This window comes from Leucoraja erinacea, chromosome 38, assembly GCF_028641065.1.
Source record: "Leucoraja erinacea ecotype New England chromosome 38, Leri_hhj_1, whole genome shotgun sequence".
NCBI lineage: Eukaryota > Metazoa > Chordata > Chondrichthyes > Rajiformes > Rajidae > Leucoraja > Leucoraja erinaceus.
The window spans coordinates 1,054,583-1,075,775 of record NC_073414.1 but is presented as its reverse complement, the minus strand read 5'-3'; the positions used below and the strand labels follow the sequence as shown (position 1 = coordinate 1,075,775).

At 51.8% G+C, this 21,193-nt stretch overlaps 1 protein-coding gene across 1 annotated transcript in view; it reads right to left on the bottom strand.

The window, feature by feature from the left end:
* Positions 1-21,193, bottom strand: part of LOC129714041 (latent-transforming growth factor beta-binding protein 4-like) — a 43,819-nt gene that overhangs the window by 21,501 nt on the left and 1,125 nt on the right. Inside the window, 10 exon segments of the mRNA XM_055663499.1 lie at positions 116-241; positions 3,343-3,474; positions 4,357-4,434; positions 5,015-5,176; positions 6,546-6,710; positions 8,278-8,400; positions 9,367-9,417; positions 13,579-13,681; positions 14,526-14,782; positions 18,436-18,657. Of these exon segments, the coding sequence (XP_055519474.1) occupies positions 116-241; positions 3,343-3,474; positions 4,357-4,434; positions 5,015-5,176; positions 6,546-6,710; positions 8,278-8,400; positions 9,367-9,417; positions 13,579-13,681; positions 14,526-14,782; positions 18,436-18,657 (1,419 nt within the window).

Below are 21,193 nucleotides of genomic sequence, written 5' to 3'. Positions count from 1 at the left end.
TATTTTCGGTGTAAACCAGCATCTGCAGTTCCTTCCAACAGTGACTGCTCGAACCTGGAGGTTCATTCCCAAATACATCCCCGACCCAATCTCACGCAGGAGGGAGTGGACTTACCGATACAATCTGTGCCGTGGGAATTGGAGGCGAAACCTCGGGAACACACACAGCGGTAACTCCCAACGCTGTTCTCACACCGCGCGTTGGGGCAGAGCGCAGGCTGTTGTCCACATTCATCCGCATCTGTGGGAAACACAGATCATCCTAGTCCAGCCAACATCACATGGAGAGGAAAAGACTACAAAAAGTTGTAAACACTGCCCAGTCCATCATCGGCTCTGACCTCCCTTCCATCGAGGGGATTTATCGCAGTTGCTGCCTCAAAAAGGCTGGCAGCATCATCAAGGACCCACACACACTCATCTCCCTGCTACCTTCAGGTAGAAGGTACAGGAGCCTGAAGACTGCAACGACCAGGTTCAGGAATAGCTACTTTCCCACAGCCATCAGGCTATTAAACCTGGCTCGGACAAAACTCTGAACATTAATAGCCCATTATCTCCTGCCTTCTCCCCATAACCCCTGACACCCATACTAATCAACATAGAAACATAGAAAATAGGTGCAGGAGTAGAGGCCATTCAGCCCTTTGAGCCTGCACCGCCATTCAATATGATCATGGCTGATCATCCAACTCAGTATCCTGTGCCTGCCTTCTCTCCATACCCCCTGATCCCTTTAGCCACAAGGGCCACATCTAACTCCCTCTTAAATATAGCCAATGATCTGGCCTCAACTAATCAAGAATCTATCTATCTCTGCTTAAAAATATCCACTGACTTGTGGCCTCCACAGCCGTCTGTGGCAAATAATTCTACAGATTCACCACCCTCTGACTAAAGAAATTCCTCCTCATCTCCTTCCTAAAAGTACGTTCTTTAATTCTGCATTTCATCAGTTTATTTATTCATGTGTGTGTATATTTATATAATGGTATATGGACACACTGATCTGTTCTGTATTCAATGCCTACTATGTTCTGTTGTGCTGAAGCAAAGCAAGAATTTCATTGTCCTATACAGGGACACATGATAATAAACTTTCTTGAGTCTTGAATCTTGCCCAGACCCAAGTCTAAGTTAGCCAACCCTAAACACATGGCACATAGCCTCACTAAACTATTTAGTCGAGCTCAGTTTAGTTCAGAGGTACTGCGCGGAAACAGGCCCTTCGGCCCACCGAGTCCGTGCCGACCAGCGATCCCCGCACACTAACACTATCCTACACACACACTAGGGACAATTTACAATTTCTTTACCGAAGCCAATTAACCTACAAACCTGCGCGTCTTTGGAGTGTGGGAGGAAACCGGAGCACCTGGAGAAAACCCACGGGAAGAACGTGCAAACTCCGTATAGACAGCAACCTGTAGTCAGGATTGAACCCGGGTCTCTGGTGCTGTGAGGCAGAAACTCTACCACAGTGCTGCCTTTCCAAAGCCTTTCCCCCATCTACAAGGCACCTCTAATAATGGTCTGCATAAGGTCATAGAGTCTTACAGCATAATACATAGAAACACACGAAAACAGGCCCTTCGGCCCAACTTGTCTATGCCGACCAAGATTCCCCATCTACACTCGTCCCATTTGCCAGCATTAGGCCATGCCCCTCTGAACCTTTCCCATTCATGCACCCTCCATACATGGGCTCATTACTTTCCACCTGCCCCGGGTACACCCACCTGCCCCAGGTACACCCCCAGGTACACCCACCTGCCCCAGGTACATCCACCTGCCCCAGGTACATCCACCTGCCCCAGGTATACCCACCTGCCCCGGGTACATCCACCTGCCCCAGGTATACCCCCTTGCCCCAGGTACATCCACCTGCCCCAGGTACACCCACCTGCCCCCGGTACACCCACCTGCCCCCGGTATACCCCCCTGCCCCAGGTACCCCCACATGCCCCAGGTACACCCACCCGCCCCAGGTACACCCACCTGCCCCGGGTACATCCACCTGCCCCAGGTATACCCCCTTGCCCCAGGTACACCCACCTGCCCCCGGTACACCCACCTGCCCCGGTTACACCCACCTGCCCCAGGTACACCCACACCCACCTGCCCCGGGTACACCCACCTGCCCCAGGTATACCCACCTGCCCCAGGTACACCCACACCCACCTGCCCCAGATACACCCACCTGCCCCAGATACACCCACCTACCCCAGATACACCCACCTGCCCCAGGTACACCCACACCCACCTGCCCCGGGTACACCCACCTGCCCCGGGTACCCCCACCTGCCCCGGGTACACCCACCTGCCCCGGGTACACCCACCTGCCCCAGGTACACCCCACACCCACCTGCCCCAGATACACCCACCTGCCCCAGGTACACCTGCCCCAGGTACACCCACCTGCCCCAGGTACACCCACACACCCACCTGCCCCAGATACACCCACCTGCCCCAGATACACCCACCCTGCCCCGGGTACACTCACCTGCCCCGGGTACACCCACCTGCCCCGGGTACATCCACCTGCCCCAGGTACACCCACCTGCCCCGGGTACACCCACCTGCCCCAGGTACACCCACCTGCCCCAGGTACACCCACCTACCCCAGGTGCCCCGGGTACACACCCACCAGGTACACCCACCTGCCCCAGGTACACCTGCCCCCACCCACCCCGGGTACACCCACCTGCCCCGGGTACACCCACCTGCCCCCGGGTACACCCACCCCCACCTGCCCCGGGTACACCCACCCGGGTACCCACCAGGTACACCCACCTGCCCCAGGTACACCCACCTGCCCCAGGTACACCCACCTGCCCCAGGTACACCCACCTGCCCCAGGTACACCCATCTGCCCCGGGTACACCCACCTGCCCCGGGTACACCCACCTGCCCCGGGTACACCCACCTGCCCCAGGTACACCCACCTGCCCCAGGTACACCCACCTGCCCCAGGTACACCCACCTGCCCCAGGTACACCCACCTGCCCCAGGTATACCCACCTGCCCCAGGTACACCCACCTGCCCCAGGTGCCCCCACCCACCTGCCCCGGGGACACCCACCTGCCCCAGATACACCCACCTGCCCCGGGTACACCCACCTGCCCCGGGTACACCCACCTGCCCCAGGTACACCCACCTGCCCCGGGTACACCCACCTGCCCCGGGTACACCCACCTGCCCCGGGTACACCCACCTGCCCCAGGTACACCCACCCACCTGCCCCGGGTACACCCACCTGCCCCGGGTACACCCACCTGCCCCAGGTACACCCACCTGCCCCAGGTACACCCACCTGGGTATCTCAGCCACCATTTACTCACCCACACACCGCGACCGCTCTGCATTGAGCTGGAACCCAATGTTACACACACACGTGTGGCTCCGCTGCCGTGCCACGCAGTGTCCCGGTCCACACACGTGTGGCACGCGCAGGCAGATGTGTAGCTCAGGTGCTGTGGACACAGAGAGAGGGGGATATCTCACGGTTAGTGAGTGTCCAAGAGAATCAACCGAGTGCAGCTTACAACCAGGCAGTTGTAGGAAGGAACTGCAGATGCTGTTTTAAACCAAAGATAGACACAAAATGCTGGAGTAACTCAGCATTTCTCTGGAGAGAAGGAATAGGTGACGTTTTGGGTTGATAAGAATGGTCTCGACCAAAAACATCACCCATTCCTTCTTTCCAGAGATGCTGCCTGTCCCGCTGAGTTACTCCAGCAATTTGTGTCAATCTTCGAATATCTCATCAACACACACTGCGGAGTTCTGGATGAATGCTAATCTGATGGATTCAAGGATTGTTTGTACATCTTGCGAAAGAACTGGGGTCCCTAAAATCAAATCAAAAAAGCTAGCTCAACTCACCAGGTGAGGCGGCATCTATGGATATCTTTACTGAATGAAGAGTATGTGTGTATGGCCATTATTGCAGGACATTATGACCTCTTGACTTCAAGAGAGAGCTAGATATACCGCAGCTCTTAGGGCTAATGGAATCAAGGGATATGGGGAAAAAGCAGGAATGAGATACTGATTTTAGAAGATCAGCCATGATCATATTGAATCGCGGTGCTGGCTCGAAGGGCCGAATGGCCTACTGCTGCATCTATTTTCTATGTTTCTATCAATTGCCTACGACTCAAGCACGTGGTAATGGCAAAATATGTGGCTGTATATAGGAGGAGAGGGAAAAATATTGCCTAACTGAGATTGGGGACATTGAGGCCAGGGTGGGAGGTGACTCCTCAATGTTCCATGTCCACCATGGTAGCCTGGCATTGAGTGGAGGGCTGCAAGACTTCCCTGTGCTTCACGGAGATGGCTCGTACACACACCTGGACGTGTGGTGTAAGGTGGGACAGTGGTGGTGGCTGGAATCCTGGCCACAGTTGCCATCTCCCGCAACCTGGGAGCTGTGGAACAAGGAGAATGACCAAATTAGGACAACGTTGGCAATCCCAATGAACCGTTGCCTGCCCAGGTCATCAGCTGACCCCAACCCAACAGCTCACCTCTTGCTTGACCTTTCCTCCCCACCTGATCCCCCCACCCTCACCCGACTCTCCCCCTCCCCCTCCCCACGCCTCACCCCCACCCGACCCGACCCGCCAGCCCCATTCCTTCTCTCCAGAGTTGCTCCCTGTCCCGCTGAGTTACTCCAGCATTTTGTGCCCGCCCTTCCATTCTCGTGACCCCCTCCCCCCTTCAAGAGTCAAGAGTCAATTTAATTTTCATTTGGACCCCTGGAGGTCCAAACGAAATGCCGTTTCTGCAGCCATACATTACACACAAATAGACCCCAGACACAACATAATTACATTTAACATAAACATCCATCACATAGCTGTGATGGAAGGCCAAAAAAAACTTAACTCTCTCCACCGCACTCTCCCCCTCCCCCCCGATGTCAGAGTCAAAGTCAAAGCCCCCGGCTGGCGATGGCGATTGTCCCGCGGCCAATTCCTGTCCCCCCCCCCCCCCCCCCCCACGTACCCGCTGTGTGTTGAACGATCGGTGCCAGGGTGGTGCTGGGGCGCACTCTCTCCACCCGCGGCCGGTGTTGGCCGAGGCTCCCGGTGCCCCGGTTGGGGAGTCGGAGATCAGACCTGGTGTAGTGGTAGCCGGGGCCAGCTGGGCAAACTTCCCTGAATGCACCTGTAGAGTGGCACGGCAGCATGTACAGCCCGCTCCAATACACTGCTCCTCACCCCCTCACCCCGTCCCTCCTTCCCCCTTTACCCCCCCCCTCACCCACCCCCATCCCCCCCTCCCCCCCCACCTATCCCACCCCTCCCCCCCCTTCCCCTCTCACCCCCTCCCCTCCCACACTCTCACCCCCCACGTCACTTCCTCCCCCCCTCACCTCCCCTCTCACCAAACCCCTCACCATCCCCCCCCCACTTCCTTCCCCACCCCCCCCCCCTCGCGTCACCACCCCCCCTCCCCTCCTTACCCCCTTCCCCCCTCTCACCCCCTCACCCCCCCCCTCCCCCTATCCTCCATCTCTTCAATGTCCTCTCTCACCCTCTCCCTTCACTGGCCCCCCTCTCTCGCTACACTCCCTGCCCTCTCCGCCCGTCCCACCTCCCACCTGCCCATCCCTGGGTTACCTGTGAGTGAACCATTCTAAATTTCCTTGATCATCGTCGGTTTTGATCTGTCCTTTTCACACCTCACAGGTTCTCTCTGCCTTCCATGTCCAATTTCCCCCGCCCCCGACTCTTACACTGAAGAAGGGTCTCGACCCGAAACATCACCCATTCCTTCTCTGCAGAGATGCTGCCTGACCCGCTGAGTTACTCCAGCACTTTGTGTCTGCCTTTGGTGTAGACCAGCATCTGCAGTTCCTTCCTGCACATTCCAGGCAGGGCAGCACACTGTCTCAATCAAAGGGGCTATGCTACCAGCCCCATTAGAGTGCAATACACAGGTAGACCCCAAGCCACCTGCGGTTACCCGTGCCAGCAGGTTACCTGTGCCACCTGGGGTTACCTGTGCCACCTGGGGTTACCTGTGCCACCTGGGTTACCTGTGCCACCTGGGGTTACCTGTGCCACCTGGGTTACCTGTGCCACCTGGGTTACCTGTGCCACCTGGGTTACCTGTGCCACCTGGGTTACCTGTGCCACCTGGGTTACCTGTGCCACCTGGGTTACCTGTGCCACCTGGGTATACCTGTGCCACCTGGCAGGTTACCTGTGCCACCTGGGGTTACCTGTGCCACCTGGGGTTACCTGTGCCACCTGGGTATACCTGTGCCAGCAGGTTATATGTGCCACCTGGGTTACCTGTGCCACCTGGGTTACCTGTGCCACCTGGGTATACCTGTGCCAGCAGGTTACCTGTGCCACCTGGGGTTACCTGTGCCACCTGGGGTTACCTGTGCCACCTGGGGTTACCTGTGCCACCTGGGTTACCTGTGCCGGCAGATTATATGTGCCACCTGGGGTTACCTGTGCCAGCAGGTTACCTGTGCCACCTGGGTTACCTGTGCCACCTGGATATACCTGTGCATGCAGGTTACCTGTGCCAGCCGCCGGGCATCTTTGGCAGCTCGGACCCCAGGCCTTGCCCACACGACTACAGCAGCAGATCTGCTTGGTGATGTTCTGGACCACGGGCAGAGAGCAGGAACCGCCCCTGTAGATGCGGTAACACGGCCCTCTGGTCAACGATATCACCTGGTGCGCTGGAGGGCAGAAACATGCATCAGTCAAGCAGAAAATACAGAGACGTACAGGTTTGTAGATTAATTGGCCTGGTACATGTGTAAATTGTCCCTAGAGTGTGTAGGTCAGAGTTGGTGTACAGGGATCGCTGGACGGCACGGACTCGATGGGCTGAAGGGCCTGTTTCCGTGCTGTACTTACACACAGCAACGGCAAGACTTTAGCATTGACCTCGACACCAAACCACTGGAACCACATTACCACTAATTCAGTGATTGGTTTTGTTCAGCTGAGAATTCAGATTTAAGCCTCCCTTGAAAACATCCAGTGAATTGGCCTCCACTGCCTTCTGTGGCAGAGAGTTCGCTGGGTGAAAAAAATGTTTCCTCATCTCAGTCCTAAATGGCCACCCCCTATTCTTAAACAGTGTGTGACCCCTGGTTCTGGACTCCCCCAACATGGGGAACATTTTTCCTGCATTGAGCCTGTCCAATCCTTTAAGAAGTGGTGAGTGGACAGGCTAGATGCAGGAAGATTGTTCCCGATGTTGGGGAAGTCCAGAACTAGGGCTCACACAGTTTAAGGATAAGGGGGAAATCTTTTCAGACCGAGATGAGAAAATCATTTTTCACACACAGAGAGTGGTGAATCTGTGGAATTCTCTGCTATAGAAGGTAGTTGAGGCCACACAGTTCATTGGCTATATTTAAGAGGGAGTTAGATGTGGCCCTTGTGGCTAAAGGGATCAGGGGGTATGGAGAGAAGGCAGGTACAGGATACTGAGTTGGATGATCAGCCATGATCATAGAAACATAGAAACACAGAATTTAGGTGCAGGAGTAGGCCATTCGGCCCTTCGAGCCTGCACCATTCGCCATTCAATATGATCATGGCTGATTATCCAACTCAGTATCCCGTACCTGCCTTCTCTCCATACCCCCTGATCCCCTTAGCCACAAGGGCCACATCTAACTCCCTCTTAAATATAGCCAATGAACTGTGGCCTCAACTACCCTCTGTGGCAGAGAGTTCCAGAGATTCACCACTCTCTGTGTGAAAAAAGTTCTTCTCATCTCGGTTTTAAAGGATTTCCCCCTTATCCTTAAGCTGTGACCCCTTGTCCTGGACTTCCCCAACATCGGGAACAATCTTCCTGCATCTAGCCTGTCCAACCCCTTAAGAATTTTGTAAGTTTCTATAAGATCCCCTCTCAATCTCCTAAATTCTAGAGAGTATCAGATTCAGATTCAGATTCAGATTCAATTTTAATTGTCATTGTCAGTGTACAGTACAGAGACCAGTATAAACCAAGTCTATCCAGTCTTTCTTCATAAGACAGTCCTGACATCCCAGGAATCAGTCTGGTGAACCTTCTGTGCACTCCCTCTATGGCAATAATGTCCTTCTCTCATATTGAATGGCGAATGGTGCAGGCTCGAAGGGCCGAATGGCCTACTCCTGCACCTATTGTCTATGTTTCTATGTTCTGGACTCCCCCAACATGGGGAACATTTTTCCTGCATCGAGCCTGTCCAATCCTTTGAGTGGTGAGTGCAGTGTGACTTGTCCCGTTGCCTGGGTACTTACAGATGCAGCGACTCTTTGAGGTGTCTTGCACAAAGCCAGCGTTACAGGTACATCTATAACTGCCCTTTATGTTCACACACTTGCCGTCCTGGCAGATCCTTGGCAAGCCACACTCGTCGATGTCTGCAGGAAACAAGATCAACGTTTAACCTCCACAGGGTTAAAGCCTTATTTCTACTTATTTAGTTTGGTTTAGTTTAGAGATACAGCGCGGAAACAGGCCCTTCGGCCCACCGAGTCCGTGCCGACCAGCAATCCCCGCACACTAACACTATCCTACACACACACTGGGGACAATCTTCACATTTACACCAAGCCAATTAACCTACAAACCTGCACGTCTTTGGAGCGTGGGAGGAAACCGGAGCACCCGGAGAAAACCCACGCAGGTCACGGGGAGAACGTGCAAACTCCGTACAGACAGCACCCGTAGTCGGGATCAAACCCGGGTCTCCAGTGCTGCAAGCGCTGTCAGGCAGTAACTGCTCCATGCTTCTCTCCAGAGATGCTGCCTGACCCGCTGAGTTACTCCAGCATTTTGCGTCTAGGTTTGAGTCTGACTTCAGTTTACTGTCCCGTGTACCGAGGTACAGTGAAAAGCTTTTGTTGCGTGCTAACCAGTCAGCGGAAAGACAATACATGATTACAATCGAGCCGTCCACAGTGTACAGATACACCTTTGTTGCAGACTGCTCTACAGCTGTGCACAGTGTACAGATGTGGCATTGGTGTCCAAGGTTACACAAAAAAGCTGGAGAAACTCAGCGGGTGCAGCAGCATCTATGGAGCGAAGGAAATAGGCAACGTTTCTTTCCTTCGCTCCATAGATGCTGCTGCACCCGCTGAGTTTCTCCAGCTTTTTTGTGTAACCTTCGATTCTCCAGCATCTGCAGTTCCTTCTTAAACACTGGCATTGGTGTCCAAACTTGTTCAGCTTTCTACATTGCACTGGCATCCTGTGTAAGGACAAGGGGTAAGGATGGTACAACTAAGAGAGAAGATAGAAGCGTACAGCATGAAACAGGCCATTCGGCCCACAAAGACTCTTGACTCTTGGTGACGGAGGGGAGGAGATGCCGACTCCATTACCTTGACATTCGCCATCTGCCATTTTCTGGAATCCTCTCGGGCAGTCATTTTCTGCAGAATAAATGATCACGTATTAATAAGCAAATTCGAAACATATAACCATATAACAATTACAGCACGGAAACAGGCCATCTCGACCCTTCTAGTCCGTGCCAAACATGTATTCTCCCCTAGTCCCATATACCTGCGCTCAGACCATAACCCACCATTCCCTTCCCGTCCATATAACTATCCAATTTATTTTTAAATGATAAAAACGAACCTGCCTCCACCACCTTCACTGGAAGCTCATTCCACACACAGCCACCACTCTCTGAGTAAAGAAGTTCCCCCTCATGTTACCCCTAAACTTCTGTCCCTTAATTCTCAAGTCATGTCCCCTTGTTTGACTTGGAGACTTGTGGGAACTTTGGGGCAGGACGGTGGCGCAGCGGGTAGAGCTGCTGCCTCACAGCACCAGGGACCCGGGTTCGATCCCGACTACGGGTGCTGACTATACGGAGTTTGCACGTTCTCCCCGTGGCCTGCGTGGGTTTTCCCGGGATCTCCAGTTCACTCCCACACTCCAAAGACGTGCAGGTTTGTAGGTTAATTGGCTTCGGGTAAAATTGTAAATTGTCCCTAGTGTGGGTAGGATAGTGTTAGTGTGCGGGGATCGCTGGTTGGCACGGACATGGTGGGCCGAAGGGCCTGTATTTGGCCCTGTATCTCTAAACTAAACTAAATTGATATAAACTAAATGCTCTAGAAGGAACTGCAGATGCTGGAAAATCGAAGGTAGACAAAAGTGCTGGAGAAACTCAGCGGGTGCAGCAGCATCTATGGAGCGAAGGAAATAGGCAACGTTTCGTCCCGAAACCCTTTGGGTTTCGACCCGAACGTTGCCTATTTCCTTTGGCTTTCATCCCGAAACGTTGCCTATTTCCTTTGGCTTTCATCCCGAAACGTTGCCTATTTCCTTTGGCTTTCATCCCGAAACGTTGCCTACTTCCTTTGGATTTTGTCCCGAAACGTTGCCTATTTCCTTTGGATTTTGTCCCGAAACGTTGCCTATTTCCTTTGGATTTTGTCCCGAAACGTTGCCTATTTCCTTCGCTCCATAGATGCTGCTGCACCCGCTGAGTTTCTCCAGCACTTTTGTCTACCTTTGAAATAAACTAAACTTGATAAAGGCTAACCTCAAGGCCCATGCAGGCAACTGAACCATCCTACCACACCTAGAGAGCAGTCCTGAAATACTATCTACCTCATTGGAGACCCTCAGACTATCCTTGATGGGACTTTGCTGGCACTAAACGTTATTCCCTTATCATGTATCCGTACACTGTGGACGGCTCGATTGTAATCATGTATTGTCTTTCTGCTGACTGGTTAGCACGCAACAAAAGCTTTTCACTGTACCTCGGTACACGGGACAATAAACTGAACTGGACATGCAGGCCTCATTGTCTGTAACCATATCATACGCTCCACACAGAAGCAGCAATCTGTTCTGTGATCACATACCTCGCCTGCAAGAATTAATCATTCTGATTAATTGTTGGCTTTCATAGCAAAGGATTTGAGTCTAGGAGCAGGGAGGTTCTACTGCAGTTGTACAGGGTCTTGGTGAGACCACACCTGGAGTATTGCGTACAGTTTTGGTCTCCAAATCTGAGGAAGGACATTATTGCCGTAGAGGGAGTGCAGAGAAGGTTCACCAGACTGATTCCTGGGATGTCAGGACTGTCTTATGAAGAAAGACTGGATAGACTTGGTTTATACTCTCTAGAATTTAGGAGATTGAGAGGGGATCTTATAGAAACTTACAAAATTCTTAAGGGGTTGGACAGGCTAGATGCAGGAAGATTGCTCCCGATGTTGGGGAAGTCCAGGACAAGGGGGTACAGCTTAAGGATAAGGGGGAAATCCTTTAAAACCGAGATGAGGAAAAACATTTTTCACACAGAGAGTGGTGAATCTGTGGAACTCTCTGCCACAGAAGGTAGTTGAGGCCACAGTTCATTGGCTATATTTAAGAGGGAGTTAGATGTGGCCCTTGTGGCTAAAGGGATCAGGGGGTATGGATAGAAGGCAGGTACGGGATACTGAGTTGGATGATCAGCCATGATCATATTGAATGGCGGTGCAGGCTCGAAGGGCCGAATGGCCTCTACTCCTGCACCTTATTTCTATGTTTCTATGTTTCTATGATCTCCACAGCTTACAGTAGTTGTCAGCCCGTGTGTGCAACAACTCCCCCCATCAAGCTAAACTGTGGCACTAATCACAAGTTTCAGCTTTAGAAACATAGACAATAGGTGCAGGAGTAGAGGCCATTCGGCCCTTCGAGCCTGCACCATTCGCCATTCAATATGATCATGGCTGATCATCCAACTCGGTATCCCATCCCTGCCTTCTCTCCGTACCCCCATACCTTTGATTTTTTAGGACATACTTTGTCTGAGGTTTGGCTCTGGGGGAAATTAAATAAAGTGAGTGGGAAGGAACTGTAGGTGCTGGTCTAAGGTCATAAGTGATAGGAGCAGAATTAGGCCATTCGGCCCATTTAGTCTACTCTGTCATTCAATCATGGCTGATCTATCTCTCCCTCCTAACCCCATTCTCCTGACTTCTCCCCATAACCCCTGACACCCGCACTAATCAAGAATCTATCTATCTCTGCTTTAAATATATCCACTGACTTGTGGCCTCCACAGCCGTCTGTGTGGCAATGAATTCCACAGATTCACCACCCTCTGACTAAAGAAATTCCATCTCATTTCCTTCCTATAGGAAAGTCCTTTAATTCTGAGGCTGTGACCTCTAGTCCTAGACTCTCCCACTAGTGGAAACATCCTCTCCACATCCACTCTATCCAGGCCTTTCACTATTCGTTAAGTTTCAATGTTTAATCTGAAGATAGGCGCAACATACTGGGATAACTCAGCGGGACAGGCAGCATCTCCAGAGGAAAGGTATGGGTCGAGACCCTTCTTCAGACTGATTGATGGGGTGTAGGCCAGAACCAGGCGGGGCTCGGGAAGGGTGGAGCCCACAATGGGCCATTGTTGGCTGGGGAAGAAGGTGCTAAGGACAGGGATACAAGGATTGTGAATGACAGCATTATTAGTTCGGAGGGAGGGAGCAGTTGATGTTAGGTAAATCCATATGTGCCATGTGGAATTCATTCAACAGCAAATTGATTGAAGTTCAGGACCAGCACATTCCAGTGCGGAGGAAGGGCAAGGCTCGTACAGAGAACACAGAAGTGTACAGCATGAAAAAGGCCCTTTGGCCCACAATGTCTGTGCTAAACATTATGCTGAAATAAACTATCCTCATAAGGCTAAGGTGGACAAAATGCTCAGCGGGACAGGCAGCATCACTGGAGAGAGGGAATGGGTGACGTTTCGAGTCGAGACCCTTCTTCAAAAACATCACCCATTCCGTCTCTCCAGAGATGCTGCCTGTCCCGCTGAGTTACTCCAGTATTTTGTGTCTTTCTTTGGTTAAACCAGCATCTGCAGTTCCCTCCTACAAACCTCATATGCCTGTCCTGGTCCGCACCCCTCCCTTCCCTGCATATACAAATGCCTAGTATATAAAAGCATCTTTAATCCTCCTCTGCACCGTCTCCAAAGCCTACATGATCCTTCAATGTAATGGGGTGACCAGAACTGCACTCAATACCACAAAACTCCGTACAGGCAGCAACTCTACCGCTGTGCCACCCAGCTACACTACAACTTCATAAGATCATAAGTGATAGGAATAGAATTAGGCCATTCGGCCCATCAAGTCTACTCCGCCATTCAATCATGGCTGATCTATCCCTCCCTCCCAACCCCATTCTCCTGCCTTCTCCCCATAACCCCTGACACCCGTACTAATCAAGAATCTATCTATCTCTGCCTTAAAAATATCCACTGACTTGTGGCCTCCACAGCCGTCTGTGTGGCAATGAATTCCACAGATTCACCACCCTCTGGCTAAAGAAATTCCTCCTCATCTTCCTAAAGGAACGTCCTTTAATTCTGAGGCTGTGCCCTCTGTTCCTAGACTCTCCCACTAGTGGAAACATCCTCTCCACATCCACTCTATCCGGGCCTTTCACTATTTTGGACGTTTCAATGAGGTCCCCGCTCATCCTTCTAAATATAGAGACATAGAGACCCAGAGTAGAGGCCCAGCGCCGACAAACGCTCACCTGTGTGAAGGTGCGACACTTACCTGGAGAATGTGGACACACGGTGCACTCCGACACTCCCCAGCCCGCGCCCCCTCCTCGACAGCAGTGGTCCCTGGTGCGGAGACCGGTCAATGGTGTGGCACACTGCGGCCAGAGAGAAAGCAAGAAGGATTTGGTGGGTGGGGGTCAGTCACAGCTTAGACAGTGCCATGCTCGCACAAATTCAATCACCCAATATTTCTCTCAACGCAATGCATTTAATTTCCCCAAGAACAACGTAAATGCTATTTCGGGGTCACTTCACCTCCCTCAGACATGGAGACAGAGGGGGGGGACAGGGAGGGGGACATGGAGAGAGAGGGGGACAGAGACAGAGAGGGGGACAGACAGAGGGGGACAGAGAGGGAGACAGAGAGAGGGGGACAGACAGAGAGGGGGACAGACAGAGGGGGGAGACAGAGAGAGGGGAGACAGAGAGGGGGAGAGAGACAGGGGGAGACAGAGGGGGAGACAGAGAGGGGGAGACAGAGGGGGAGACAGAGAGGGGGAGACAGAGGGGGAGACAGAGGGGGGGGAGACAGAGGGGGAGACAGAGAGGGAGACAGAGACAGAGAGAGAGACACACAGGCAGACACACACACAGGCAGAGACACACACAGGCAGAGACACACACAGGCAGAGACACACACAGGCAGAGACACACACAGGCAGAGACACACACAGGCAGAGACACACACAGGCAGAGACACACAGAGACACACACAGGCAGAGACACACAGAGACACACAGAGACACACAGAGACACACAGAGACACACAGAGACACACAGAGGCAGGACTACTTTGTAGCATTGTTGGCCCTTTAGGTGGCCACTCTTTGCATACCCTGGGTGTGTAAAACAAAGAATATCTCTATGACTTTGTCACAGGTAACAATAAAGTATCATTCATTCATTCATTCATCCGTCCATTGTAAAGCCATTTCCCACCTGTCCGTTTGTGATCTCAGTGAAGCAATAACCAAAGGGATAGTCACCGCCCGATGGGGGAGTGGAGGCGAGCGGTCTCAGTTGTTCTTGCGTTGCCTCATCTTGAGGATCCCTCTGGAAAGTCCCCCCTCGTGCAGTGTCTTGCTGAGCTGAGAAGCTGTTCCTTCCTCCATCCACCTGCGCGACCTGATGCACCTTCACCTGCACCTCAGGTGGGTGGTTGACCCGTAGATCAACAATCGATGGCACCTGTTGACCTGCAGGTATCAACACAACGTTCCCAATGAAATCATTGTCCCACCAGAGTATAGAGTTGAGTATATCTGTGGGAACATCTGAAGGGTCTCGACCTGAAGTGTCACCTATCCATGTTCTCCACAATGCTGCCTGACCCACTGAGTTACTCCAGCACTCTGTGAAACGTCACCTATCCATGTTCTCCACAGATGCTGCCTGACCCGCTGAGTTACTCCAGCACTCTGTGAAACGTCACCTATCCATGTTCTCCACAGATGCTGCCTGACCCGCTGAGTTACTCCAGCACTCTGTGAAACGTCACCTATCCATGTTCTCCACAGATGCTGCCTGACCCGCTGAGTTACTCCAGCACTCTGTGAAACGTCACCTATCCATGTTCTCCACAGATGCTGCCTGACCCGCTGAGTTATGGTGCAGCAGCATCTATGGAGCGAAGGAAATAGGCAACGTTTCGGGCCGAAACTCTTCTGGAAATAGGCAACGTTTCCGGTCGAAACCCGGAAGGGTTTCAGCCCGAAACGTTGCCTATTTCATAAGCTCCATAGATGCTGCTGCACCCGCTGAGTTACTCCAGTACTCTGTGAAACATCACCTATCCATGTTCTCCACAGATGCTGCCTGACCCGCTGAGTTACTCCAGCTTTTTGTGTCTATCTTGGGTATATCCATCCATGGCAAATAGATGGATATCATTGTTCAATAGGTGTAAGGAGTCACAGTCAATGTCTAGTTTAATTCATGTCACGTGGACCGAGGGTCAGAGACGGTCAGTTTTAGTTTCACTTTTAGTAGACAGGTCTTTCCACCCACTGAGTCCATGCACAAGGGCCAGGTTCCACACTGTATCTCCAAACTAAACTAAGCTAATCTTTTAGACAGGCGCATGAGATTAGCTTAACCTGTCACCTTGTTCAACATGGACATTCTGATCCTGTAGTTCAGTTTAGTTCAGAGATACAGCGCGGAAACAGGCCCTTCGGCCCACCGAGTCCGTGCCGACCAGCGATCCCCACACACTAACACTATCCTACACACACACACTGGGGACAATTTACATTTACACCAAGCCAATTAGCCTACAAACCTGCACGTCTTTGGAGTGTGGGAGGAAACCGAAGATCTTGGAGAAAACCCACGCAGGTCACGGGGAGAACGTGCAAACTCCGTACAGACAGCACCCGTAGTCGGGATCGAACCCGGGTCTCTGGCGCTGCAAGCACTGTAAGGCAGCAACTCTACCGCTGCACCACCGTGTACTGTGCTCTGTTCCATTGAAGTACACATGGTCATAATATGAGGTGACCTCCCTCTGCCACCACAGGGTACAATAATGCCCAGTGTGTGGGAAGGAACTGCAGATGCTGGTTTAAACCCAAATAGACACAAAATGCTGGAGGAACTCAGTGGGACAGGCAGCATCTTTGGTGAGACGTTTCGGGTCGAGACCCTTCTTCAGGGATAAGGGAAACGAGAGATATAGAATCCTATATCTTATAGAAACTTACAAAATTATTAAGGGGTTGGACAGGCTAGATGCAGGAAGATTGTTCCCGATGTTGGGGAAGTCCAGAACAAGGGGTCACACACACAGTTTAAGGATAAGGGGGAAATCTTTTAGGACCGAGATGAGAAAAACATTTTTTTTTCACACACAGAGAGTGGTGAATCTGTGGAACTCTCTGCCACAGAAGGTAGTTGAGGCCACACAGTTCATTGGCTATATTTAAGAGATGTTAGATGTTAGATGTGGCCCTTGTGGCTAAAGGGATCAGGGGGTATGGAGAGAAGGCAGGGATGGGATACTGAGTTGGATGATCAGCCATGATCATATTGAATGGCGAATGGTGCAGGCTCGAAGGGCCGAATGGCCTCTACTCCTGCACCTAATTGTCTATGTTTCTATATCCAGTGGTTCCCAACGTGGGGTGTATGCCCCACAGGGGGGCAATTGAGTGCGACTGAGGAGGTCTGGGTCCAAATTTTCGATTTTAATTTTTTTGGATTTTCCATCAGGTAAACAAATGTAGTTTATGTTTCAGATGTTATTTTCAGTAAATAATTTTTTTTGGGGTAAAAAAGGTCTTTACTGTGTAGTTATTACATAATCACCGCGCCATCGCTCTTCATGCACGTCGCACGAAGCGCGCGAGGCCATTTTTTAAAACAATTTTTTAGTAATTTCTTGCTCAGAACTTTAACTGTCTTTTGTTAATTTCATTTTTCTTTTTCATGGATGCCGTGTTCTTTTGAAGCTTGTTTAAACCAAGGCATTGGCGTTTTAAGCTTCTTCAGCTGAAACAGAGTTCACTTTTTAAATGGTAAGAATTATAGAAACATAGAAACATAGACAATAGGTGCAGGAGGGGCCATTCGGCCCTTTAGCCTGCACCACCATTCAATATGATCATGGCTGATCATCCAACTCAGTATCCCCGTACCTGCCTTCTCTCCATACCCTCTGATCCCCTTAGCCACAAGGGCCACATCTAACTCCCTCTTAAATATAGCCAATGAACTGGTTTCAACTACCCTCTGTGGCAGAGAGTTCCAGAGATTCACCACTCTCTGCGTGAAAAAAAGTTCTTCTATATATCACCACATGGAGAAACTCAGCGGGTGAGGCAGCATCTATGGAGCGAAGGAAATAGGCAACGTTTCGGGACGAAACCCAAAGGGTTTCGGCCCGAAACGTTACCTATTTCCTTCCTGAAGGGTTTCGGGGGGGGGCGGGAAGAAGAAAGGAAGAGGCGGAGACAGTGAGCTGTGGGAGAGCTGGGAAGGGGAGGGGAAAAGGGGAGGCGGAGACATAGAGATAGGGAAGTACAAGGTGTGAAAACAAGAGATCTTATAGAAACTTACAAAATTCTTAAGGGGTTGGACAGGCTAGATGCAGGAAGATTGCTCCCGATGTTGGGGGGGCATCAGGATTTTAGAGGTGATTAGGTGGGGCATGGCCAAAAAAAGGTTGGGAACCACTGATATAGACGATGATATAGAGAGATAAAGGACAATGAATGAAAGATATGCAGAAAAGTACTGATGATGAAGGGGGACAGAGAGGCCATTGTTAGTTGTTTGTGGGTGTGGGGCGACAAGGAGAAGCTGGTGCGATGTGAGATGAAACTTACAAAAAATTCTTAAGGGGTTGGACAGGCTAGATGCAGGAAGATTGTTCCCGATGTTGGGGAAGTCCAGGACAAGGGGTCACAGCTTAAGGATAAGGGGGAAATCCTTTAAAACCGAGATGAGAAGAACTTTTTTCACACAGAGAGTGGTGAATCTCTGGAACTCTCTGCCACAGAGGGTAGTTGAGGCCAGTTCATTGGCTATATTTAAGAGGGAGTTAGATGTGGCCCTTGTGGCTAGGGGGATCAGGGGGTATGGAGAGAAGGCAGGTACGGGATACTGAGTTGGATGATCAGCCATGATCATATTGAATGGGGGTGCAGGCTCGAAGGGCCGAATGGCCTCTACTCCTGCACCTATTTTCTATGTTTCTATATAGACAATGATATAGAGAGATAAAGGACAATGAATGAAAGATATGCAGAAAAGTACTGATGATGAAGGGGGACAGAGAGGCCATTGTTAGTTGTTTGTGGGTGTGGGGCGATAATGAGAAGCTGGTGCGATGTGAGATGCCTGCTCTTACTTTGTGCTTGCCGTCGCTGGTTAGACAGAGGCAGAGTGTAGATGCTTTGTATCCTGCCATTGGGCGCTGAGCCTGGCCTCTTGGTTGGGAGGCTGCTGAGGACTTGGTTGTTGGTCGAATCGGTGGCGATGTGGCACAGTCTCCCCGTGAAGCCGGGCGGGCAGCGACAATGGTCTCGGCGCACGCACACCCCACCATTCTGGCATCTCACTGGGCAGAGAACTGGGTAGCAAGGGACACAAAAACAGCGTTAGATGCTCGGAGGATAGAAACATTGAAACATAGACAATAGGTGCAGGAGTAGAGGCCATTCGGCCCTTCGAGCCTGCACCATTCGCCATTCAATATGATCATGGCTGATCATCCAACTCAGTATCCCGTACCTGCCTTCTCTCCATACCCCCTGATCCCTTTAGCCACAAGGGCCACATCTAACTCCCTCTTAAATATAGCCAATGAACTGTGTGGCCTCAACTACCTTCTGTGGCAGAGAATCCCACAGATTCACCACTCTCTGTGTGTAAAAAAATGATTTTCTCATCTCGGTTCTAAAAGATTTCCCTCTTATCCTTAAACTGTGTGACCCATTGTTCTGGACTTCCCCAACATCGGATGGTGGTGCTGGCTCGAAGGGCTGAATGGCCTACTCCTGCAGCTATTTACTGTGCTTCTACGCACAGGTTTGTTGGTTCAATATCTCCTCCTGCAACTAACCCACCGCCCCAGATGTTTTTACTGTGGTGAACCCCCCCAGAGTGCTCCGTCTATCACAAGCATATCTTCTCCTCGGTGTGGAGACCAGACCTGCAAGCCACATTCCAGATGCCGTCTCACCAGGGCTCCGTAAACCCCTTGCAAAGACCAACATCTTGCATGCTGAACCATCAACGCTATCAGTTCCCCCGTAACGTCTTTGATCAAACCTTTTAAAGTCCAAAATTCCTGTTCACGTGCGAGGCTGCTCCTTTATTGCACTGTGCCCCTGACTACAAAGAAAGCCGTCAGAAGGTCTTCACACACGATCAATGTCTACTGATGCAATGTGTAGGAAGGAACTGCAGATGCTGGTTTAAACCGAAGATAGATACAAAATGCTGGAGTAACTCAGCGGGTCAGGCAGCATCTCTGGAGAGAAGGAATGGGCGACGTTTCGGGTTGAGAACCTTCTCCAGTCTCACCCAGGGTCTCTCTCCAGAGACGTGCCTGACCCGCTGAGTCTCTCCAGCTTTTTTGCCCTATCTTCTGAGCTACTCCAGCTGGTTGTGTGTGTGTGTATATGTGTGTGTGTGTGTGTGTGTGTGTGTCTGTGTGTGTGTGTGTGTGGTGTGTGTGTGGTGTGTGTGTGTGTGTGTGTGTGTGTGTGTGTGTGTGTGTGTGTATGCCTGTGTGTGTGAGATTAGTGAGGCATGTGATCAGCCATGATGTGCGTGTGCGGAGTGGACTCGATGGGCCGAATGGCCTAATTCTACTCCTATAACATGTGGAGTGACCAGTGGGGGGGGCAGTGGAGGGGCCAGTGGAGGATCCAGTGTGGGGGTGGCCAGTGGGGGATCCAGGGGGGGGGGGGGGGGGGGCAGTGGGGGGATCCAGTGGGGGATCCAGTGGAGGGGCCAGTGGAGGGGCCAGTGGGGGGGGATCCAGGGGGGGGGGCAGTGGGGGGATCCAGTGGGGGGGCCAGTGGAGGGGCCAGTGGGGGGGGGGGGATCCAGTGGGGGGGCCAGTGGAGGGGCCAGTGGGGGGATCCAGTGGGGGGATCCAGTGGAGGGTCCAGTGGAGGGGCCAGTGGAGGGGCCAGTGGAGGGGCCAGTGGAGGATCCAGTGGGGGATCCAGTGGAGGGGCCAGAGGAGGGGCCAGAGGAGGGGCCAGTGAAATAGCCAGTGCAATGGAGCTGTAAAGCCAGTGCCAGAGGAGCCATAAAGCAGGAAGAATGGGGTGACTGTGTGCTGGAGGGAGTGAGGGTTAGTAATGCCTCCATCATTGGCAAGGTAGGGGTGGCCCGCAAACTACAGGCACATTCCCAGCTCCTGCAGCGAGCCTGGAACATGCAATTTATTGAGGAGGTTGCTTTTTTTGGGTGCCTACTGGTGATTGTAGAGGAATTTAATTTGGGAAGAATGCGTTAAATTATCAGTAATTACAGGAAGTTGAACCAGGGCTGTGGGCTGCAAACAAACCAACTGAACACAAGTACATTTCAAGTCTAACCCTTGCACAACCAGAAAGCTTTAGTTTAGGATTTATTTCAGTTTAGTTTAGAAATACAGCGCGGAAACAGGCCCTTCGGCCCATCGAGTCGGTGCCGACCACACTATCACCATCCTACACACACTAGGGACAATTTACAATCTTTACCCAAGCCAATTACCCTACAAACCCGCACGTCTATGGAGTGTGGGAGGAAACCAGAGCACCCGGAGAAAACCCACGCAGTCACGGGGAGAGAACGTACAAACTCCATACAGAGGGTGGCGAATCTGTGGAACTCATTGCCACGGGAGGCTGTGGAGGCCACAAGTCAGTGGATATATTTAAGGCAGAGATAGATAGATTCTTGATTAGTGCGGGTGTCAGGGGTTATGGGGAGAAGGCAGGAGAATGGGGTTAGGAGGGAGGGATAGATCAGCCGTGATTGAATGGCGGAGTAGACTTGATGGGCCGAATGGCCTAATTCTATTCCTATCACTTATGACCAGACACCATCTGTTAGAACACAGAGAGGGGGTGAAGGGGGGGGGGGGGGGGGGGGGGGGGGGGTGC